The following is an 8,597-nucleotide window of genomic DNA, read 5'->3' as shown; positions in this document are numbered from 1 at the left end:
GAGAGAGAGAGAGAGAGAGAGAGTGAAAACAAAAGGCAGAGTGTCAGAGCACTAAGTTATTTTCATAGATTCACCTAGAAACTTGGTTAGTAGTACGTTTCTTCTTGCTTTCTTTCTTCTTGCTTTCTTTTACAGAACTCACCATATAGCCCTAGCTGGCCTCTAACTTGAAATCCTCCACCTCACCCTCCTAAGGGCTGCTGTTGCACCAAGCTTGTAACACATTTCTCATGCTTTGTTTTACGAGGGAAGTGGAGATTCACTGAACAACATGTAAGAATCATAAGTGTTGGGCTGGGTAAGAACACTGCTCTTGCAGAGGTCCTGAGTTCAAATCCCAGCAACCACATGGTGGCTCACAACCATCTGTAATGAGATCTGATGCCCTCTTCTGGTATGTCTGAAGACAGCTATAGTGTATTTATGTATAATAATAAATAAATCTTGTCGGGCGGTGGTAGCGCCTTTAATCCCAGTACTTGGGAGGCAGAGGCAGGCGGATTTCTGAGTTCAAGGCCAGCCTGGTCTACAGAGTGAGTTCCAGGATAGCCAAGGCTACACAGAGAAACCCTGTCTCAAAAACAACACAAAACAAAACAAAAAAAAAAACTTTGGGCCGAAGTGAGTGGGGCTGGAGCAACCACATGATGGCTTACAACCATCTGTTCAGCTACAGTGTACTCATATACATAAAATAAATGAGTAAATCTTTAAAAAAAGAATCATAAGTGTTAATTACATGTATTTCTCTCTCTCTCTCTCTAGCAGCCAGAGTAAAGATAAATGAAGAATTCAAAAAACATAAAAGCGAGACATCTCCAGAGAAAATAAAAGAGGTGCAGTAATGACTTTCAATTGTGATATGACTGGGCAAAATGCTTGTGGTAAAGAGGGGACCGTGGGAATGGAGGCTTATGTGAAGGAAAACCATCACTTTGTGGTGAGAGCCTCCACAGCTGTGGACAACCTGCACTTGTGTGCTGTGGCTCCCCTCCTCAGGGTTATCTCCTGCTCTCAAAGAAACAAGGGAAGAGAATGCAGAAGTGGCCCTGGTCAAGTCCAGAGGAGTTGAACCATAGCAGAAGCCAGGACATACTTTCCTCACTTGAGGCAAGTGGAGCCTTAAAGATAAGGAGAAGGCATTCCCATGATGCAGCACTTCAGAGGGAATTTTCGGCTCTTTCATCAGAAGTAGACTTTAAAAAATTTTTCTGAGCGGGGCAGTGGTGGCACATGCCTTTAATCCCAACACTTGGGAGGCAGAGGTGAGCAATTTCTGAGTTCAAGGCCAGCCTGGTCTACAGACAGGACAGCCAGGGCTATACAGAGAAACCCTGTCTTGAAAAACCAAAAACAAATTTTTTTTTTCTGGTGATGGAGAGATGGCTCAGCAGATTAAAAGTCCTGGCTGCCCCCAGCACTCACATGGCAACTCCAGTTCTAAGGGATCAGACACCCTCATACAGACATACATGCAGACAAAACACCAATGCATGTAAAATAAAAATAAATACATTAAAATTTTTTTCTATCATGGCGTTGGTGCAAACAGCCATAGCATGCATTTTAGTTGCTTGCTCAAGATAAAGAAGCTCCTGTGCCACTAGCCTGAAAATCCTAATGGTCACTGAAAATGTACACATGAGTTCTTCTCTGGTGTCTTGCATAACCTGGTGAATATGCATTGCTTTATCCTGCATTTTCTGTGTCTCTCTTTGTATACAGATAGAGAAACACCCTTAGGAAAAGCCATACAAAGTAGAGAGATTGTGCCTGTCCTTCTAGTACTCAGGAAGTGAAGCTGGAGGGCACAAATCCAGTCAGCCTGGAATACATATTGAGACACTGCCTTAAAAAAGAAGTAAGAAAGTAAAATTATGGGACCAAAGGTGTGTGCCACCACACATTTAAAAACATATAACAAAAAAGTCCTGCTGGGCAGTGGTGGCGCACGCCTTTAGTTCTAGTACTTGGGAGGCAGAGGCAGGCAGATTTCTGAGTTTGAGGCCAGCCTGGTCTACAGAGTGAGTTCCAAGGATAGCCAGGGCTATACAGAGAAACCCTATCTTGAAAAAGTCCTAAACCTGTTTTTGAACAAAACATGGGATGACTAATAAAAATGAAGAATGTCTGAACTGCTGGGCTTTCTACGATACTCGATACAGTCGCACAGAGCAAAAAGCCACATTACCAGGAAGGGAGCTGTAAAACCGTGGGACAGCCTTACAGAGCATTCTTAACCTTAGGGGTTGCTCTGTCTGATGGGTTGTTGTTGTTGTTTTTGGCTTTTTGTGTTTGTTTTATTTTTTTTTTCTGTTTGATTTTCTTAACAGATGATGAAACTAGGTTCTGATGTTGAATTATTGCTCAGAACATCTGTTATTCAAGGAATTCACACGGACCGCGACACACTGCGTAAGTGGGAGAAAATGATTGCTGACTGGATGTTTCAAATTTGTCTTGATTTTATTATTATTAATTTAAGTTTTTGTTTGTTTCTTTTGAGAAAAGGTTTTACTATGTAGCCCAGGCTATCTTAAAACTTACTGTGTAAATCAGGCTGGCTCTCCTGAGTGCTGGTATTAAAGGTGTGACCAAACCCACCGCATTGGCATTACTCTTTAATGTTGTTGACACCAGGGATTGAAGTCAAATTCTCATGCTTTCACAGCAAATATTATACTAACCGATCTGTTTTGCTGATCCCCGTTTTTTATTTTTATTTTTAAGTTTATTTTTAGATTTTGTTGGTTTTGTTTGTTTTTGTTTGTTTTTATCGAGACAGGGTTTCTGTGTAGCCCTGGCTGTCCTGAAACTTACTCTGTAGATCAGGCTGGCCTCAAACTCAGAAATCTGCCTGTCTCTGCCTCCCAAGTGCTGGGATTAAAGGTGTGCACCATCACTTCCAAGACAACCACTTTTTTTTTTTTTAAGATTTATTTATTCTGTATACAGTGTTTTTGTCTGCATGTATACCTACAGGCCAGAAGAGAGCACCAGATCTCACTATAAGTGGTTGTGAGCCACCATGTGGTTGCTGGAAACTGAACTCAGGACCTCTGAAAAAGCAGTCAGTGCTCTTAACCTCTGAGCCATCTCTCCAGCCCCCAGCCAACCATTTTTCAGAACCATATTTATTAATTTTTCTGGCATCATTTATTATCTACCCAGACATAGTCTATTTCTTAACTTTTTATTCTATAATTAGTTATTTTAGGTAGAAGAATTGCAACTATAGGAAATGGAAATGTACTTAAGAATCTGTTATGTCTCAGGACTTCTCCTGGAGGGTTAGCAAAATCTCATTGTAGATTACAACTTGACATATGTGTGTGTGTGTGTGTATGTGTGTGTGTGTGTGTGTATGTGTGTATGTGAGACACATGCACCTACATACATTCATACAAGAGAAGGTCAGAGGATAGCTTTTAACATGTGAGTTTGAGAGATTAAATTTGTGATGCCAGGCTTGGTGACATGCACCTTTACCCACTGAGCCATCTCACAGGCCCCTTTGGTAGCATTTGTCTGCTAAGAAAGCATGAACACCTTCAGTTACTTAGTACAGATCACAGTATCTCTTTACAAAATACCTGTTAAAGCCTTCTGTCCATTTGTCCAAAAATCCAATAGAGGATTTTTGCCTTTTTTAATTGACTCAAAAGAATTCTTTTTTTTTTCTTTTAAAGATTTATCTGTTTATTCTATGTAATTATACTGACTTCTGACACACCAGAAGAGGGCATCAGATCTCATTACAAATGGTTGTGAGCCACCATGTGGTTGCTGGTATTTGAACTTAGGACCTCTGGAAGAGCAGTCAGTGCTTTTAACCGCTGAGCCATCTCTCCAGCCCAGGAATTCTTGTGTGTTGTAAATGCAAACCTTTTGTTGGTTATGTGTATTCTAAGAACCTTCTCCTGTGGCTTTTCCCTTTGAGGAGTTCCTTATTTTAATATAGTCTAGTTGGCCCATTTTTCTTTTAGGGTGGGTACTTTTTGATCCTGTTGTAGAAGACTTAAATATCAAGCAAGGTCATGGATGGATTCTTCTGTGCTTGGTTCCAAAAGTGCTTGGTTCCAAAAGGCAGATTTTGGTTATGTACCAAAGTTGAATTTGTGCATTTTTAAGAACACTCGGTACACCCTCCTCCCACTGAGAGATGAGTTCCCACAGCACACTAGATGACTGAATCCTGTAAAGGATTTAACTCTTACTCTAAGAAGCCATGAATTAAAACCTCCTGACTCCTCCACCTTTGCAGCTGCCATGCAGATCCACTGCACACAGGCTGGATTTTGATGTTATCTTCATGAGTTTCTCCTGGTCTAGAATTAGCATATCCTCCCTCTTTCCCTCTACAGGAAGGCAGCATCCCACATTCCCTTTTTTGTTTTGTTTTTTTATTTATTTTCGAGATAGGATCTCTCTGTATAGTCCTGGCTGTTCTGGAACTTGCTATGTAGACCAGACTTCCCTCAAATTCCAAGAATCTGCCTTCCTCTATCTCCTGGGTATTGGAATTAAAGGTGTGTTGTGCTAACAGGCCAGGCCTAGTATCTCCTGTTTCTTGAAATCATTTCCAGAAAACCCATCCGTTTCCTGGGCAACTTGTAGCAGATCTGCAAGCCTCACCTGGTTGTTTAAGATGAGTTTCAAGATTGGTCTCTTTGTTTTGGAGCTGGCTGCTTGCAGTGAAATCTCCTAGGCATTCTTCCCTTTCTAGCCTCGTCAGAGTGCTATCACTGTGACTTAGCAGTTGTGATTAGTATCTAGTCCAATCCCAGAGACTCATAAACTGAGCTTTCCTCATGGCTGTAGTTTCGTGGTCAGAACCCGAACAGCTTTATAGAAAGGAGTCTTTATAAGATAATGGAAGGCTGTAGCTTTGTGGTGTGGTAGAAACAATAGCAGCCAATTTCAGAGATTCTTCATACCGTTTACCAGTGTTGAAGACTGAAGGTTAATGTATCCAATAGACAGCCGGCTTTGGCTGTAGCCATGGTGATAAAATGTTTTCCCACAGCCTGGAGGCTAGGAAACAGGAATACATTTTGGAGGCTGCAGAAGTCTGCACTTCCTAAACCAGTGCTTTTCTGATAGGGAACATGTCTGTCAGCTCTGGCATCTTCTAAGTCTGCAGTGACTTCCAAGTAACATGTACATTATGAGGGCCTCTGGGTGAGCAACTGTTGTGAAGCAGCCTTCAGAGAAGACCACTTGGACACAGGTTCAAGGCAATAAAAAGACTTTATTAGCTGGCTGGCAACTATACTGGATGTCAGTCCCTGGCTTTTCTCAGGTTGGGCTTTGAGGCAAAAGAAAAGAAAACAAAACAAAACAAATACAAAAACAAAAAACAAACTACATCCTGGGTTGACACACCTTATTTAGGGACTTTCCCAGAACTGTGGACTTGGATGATTGAAGTCCTTCCGCTTGTTGTGGACCTGGGTCCAGGCCTGAATGGAACTCCAATCATGGTGTCAGTTGTGCTGAAATCTGCTTCTGAGCTGCTTTCTGGTTGGGACAGTTGCACCTCCCATCCTTTGATAGTAAAGTATGTGAATGCAACAAACGTTAAATGCAAGCTCTAGCGAGTACCCCAAATCGAAGTGGCCATTACTAAAAGATGACTGTCTTTAGTGCTTAAAATTGGGTCAGGATGTTTGCCTGTGTCGTCTTGTTTCTGGAAACAGCTGGGAGCCGACTTGAAGTTTATGGTTTTTGAGTGGATTATATTGCTAGGAAACCCAGGCGTGTCTAGTTCACATCTACTCTTGAAGCCATCCCTGGTCTCCTGACTCAGGTGAACAGGAAGTAGACTGTGAAACTTCTGAAGTCCCCCAAAGAGGGTGTCTTCCCCAAGATCTCCATCTCCCTGGGGGCAGGAAGTGGCTCAGAGGCTAGAGCTAGGGTCTGTGTCGTAGAGTGTGTCAGAGGGGGATTTGGTAGTGCTGAACTGACAGGCTGAGGACTTATTCCGTTACCAAGTTAAGAAGTTATTATCTTTTCCTGTCCCTGTGATGAGGATTTTTTGTGGCCCGGCCACTACCATGACATTCCCAATCTCATGTTTTCATTCTTTATCCCATCACTTATTTCTAACTAAAGTGGGCTCAGAGTTTACTGTGTGAGCCACAGGTAGACCCAATGGGCAGAGCAGGCCAGCCCATTAACCAGAACCTCAATATGAATGCTGGTGAGGCATTGGGACAGGTTTAGTGAGAGTGTTCTGTGAATTGCTGGTTGACCTTGTTCAGGTGCAGAGAGGATGTCAAGGAAGAGATAATGTGATTTCCCAGCCCCTCTGGCACCTTTTATAAGCACCTACCTACTGCATGTTATTTCAACTGAAGCCATTGTTGGGTTGGAAAGGAACAGTCTGGGTGGGGCTCCCCTCCCGCCCTTTGGCAGCAGAAGGGAAGACAAACTGCAGGGGCTGCAGACGAGAAGAGCCTGGCTCTCAGTAGCACCAAGGATTTGTACTAGCTCAGACCTGCCATGTTTCAAAAGGGAAGAAAACTAAGTTTCTCTCTTTTTTTATTTTTCCTTTTTGGTTTTCCGAGGCAGGGTTTCTCTGTGTAATAGCTCCGGCTGTCCTGTAACTCACTCTGTAGACCAGGTTGGCCTTGAACTGTAAATTCTTTTATTAAACCACTGTCTGGTAGACTTCTGGTTATTCAAAGCTGGGCATAATCTTAAGTAATAGTGATAGGTTTAGTAATTTATTCTTCAGTGTAATAGCTCAGATTCTTGTATTTTCACTATAAAGTTTGTAGATCTTTATGTTATAGAGTGATTTGTTGTCTGTCTTTTCCAATAGATCATGAATCTCTTGAAGCCAAAGCAGCTTTTTTTTTTTTTTTTTTTTTTGAGACAGGGTTCCCTGTTATGTAGCTCTGGCTGATTTGGCTGATGTGCCCTATTGACTAGGCTGGCCCTGAACTTGCAGAGATCCACCTGCCTCTACCTCCCAAGTGCTGGACTTAAAGGTATGCACTACTATGCCTGGTTTGTCAAAGAAATGTTCATGTTTACCTTCATCTCATTTCTTGAAGGAATGTCTAGCATAAAAGAGACACATATGTTTGATAAGTGAAATAAATTATTACCACTGTTACTAAGTTAAAACCAACATTATTCCTTACTTAGATGGATGCACCAAAGAGCCAGTTAAAAATAATTACAAGTCAGAAATAAGCAGAGGCTTTCTCAGTTCATAAGCCAGATTTATCTCATGGGCACATTATTTTATTAACCTATTTATATGTGTGGGAGGGTGTTTATGCTCCTTGTCACGGTGTGCACATGGAGCTCAGATAACAGCTTTCCTTCCACCATGTGGGTCCCAGGGATCCAATTCAGATCATCAGGCTTGTGACAAGTATCCTTACCCACTGAGACAGCTCATCAGCTTCTTTCTTTATTAAGTACAAATTTCAGTTAACATCTAGATTGAAATTTTTGTCGTTGTTCTTGTTGACATTTTTTTTTTTAATTTTGATTTTTTTAGATAGGGTCTCCTGTAGTACATGCTGAACTTGGCCCCTGCCCCTCCCCCCTCTGTTTCTTAGGTGCTGGGATTATAGGACTTCAGTTTCCTTAAAATACTTGAGTGTGGGGCTGGAGAGACGGCTGCTCTTGTAGAGGACTGAAGTTCAGTTTCCATGGCTCACACTGGGTGGTTCACCATCACTTGTCACTTTAGCTCTTGGGGAATTTGACATCCTCTTCTGGCCTCCTAAGGGCACCCGAATTACATGCACACACACAAACACAGACATACATTCATGTACGTAGATAAAAATAAAACTTCAGCCAGGCGGTGGTGGTGCATGCCTTTAATTCCAGCACTTGGGAGGCAGAGGCAGGTGGATTTCTGAGTTCGGGGTCTACAGAGTGAGTTCCAGGTCAGCCAGGGCTACTCAGAGAAACCCTGTCTCGAAAAACCTAAAAAAAAAAAAAAAATCTTCAAAAATACCACTTCAATATGTATATTTTTTGTTGTTTTGAGACTTTTTTTTTTTTTTGACCCCTGGCTGTTCTGAAACTTACTTTATAGATCAGGCTCAAACTCAGAGATCCACCTGCATCCCAAGTGCTGAGATTAAAGGCGTACGGCACCTGCCTGGCTTTGCTTTGTTTGTTTTTGTTCTTTTTTTTTTTTTTCACTTTATTTTATTTTGTTTTTTTGAGACAGGGCTTCTCTGTGTAACCCCGGCTGTCCTGGAACTCACTCTGTAGACCAGGCTGGCCTCGAACTCAGAAATCCGCCTGCCTCTGCCTCCCAAGTGCTGGGACTAAAGGCGTGCACCACCACTGCCAGGCTGTTTTTGTTCTTTTGAGACAGGGTTTCACTATATAGCTCTGGCTTTCCTGGAACCTGCTATGTAGACCAGGGTAGCCTCAAACTCTGAAAGGTCTACCTCCCTCTGTCTGCCTTCTGAGCATTGGAAAAAAAGATATGAGCCATTGTACCCAGGCCCCTTGAATATAAAGGACAGTCCTTAACTACAGTTTAATTATCAAAACTACTGATGTAATACCCTTGTTTAAATTTTTTTCTTGTGTCCTAACAAGGCCTTTTTTTTTTT

At 42.1% G+C, this 8,597-nt stretch overlaps 1 protein-coding gene across 5 annotated transcripts in view; it reads left to right on the top strand.

The window, feature by feature from the left end:
- The window catches only part of Lyrm7 (LYR motif containing 7), a 19,068-nt gene that overhangs the window by 7,503 nt on the left and 2,968 nt on the right, over positions 1–8,597 (top strand). For 3 of the 5 annotated variants that reach the window (XM_031353455.1, XM_031353456.1, XM_031353457.1), the window contains exons 3-4: positions 766–836; positions 2,334–2,415. In XM_031353455.1, the coding sequence (XP_031209315.1) occupies positions 766–836; positions 2,334–2,415 (153 nt within the window). Of the gene's footprint in view, positions 1–765; positions 837–2,333; positions 2,416–6,883; positions 6,996–8,597 lie in introns of all 5 variants that reach the window. The other 2 variants (XR_004113509.1, XM_031353458.1) reach the window with 2 other exon arrangements.

The sequence above is a fragment of the Mastomys coucha genome, unplaced genomic scaffold (genome assembly GCF_008632895.1).
Source record: "Mastomys coucha isolate ucsf_1 unplaced genomic scaffold, UCSF_Mcou_1 pScaffold5, whole genome shotgun sequence".
Taxonomy (NCBI): Eukaryota; Metazoa; Chordata; class Mammalia; order Rodentia; family Muridae; genus Mastomys; species Mastomys coucha.
Note: the sequence above shows the minus strand (reverse complement) of the source record. Positions and strands in the feature narration are given on the sequence as shown.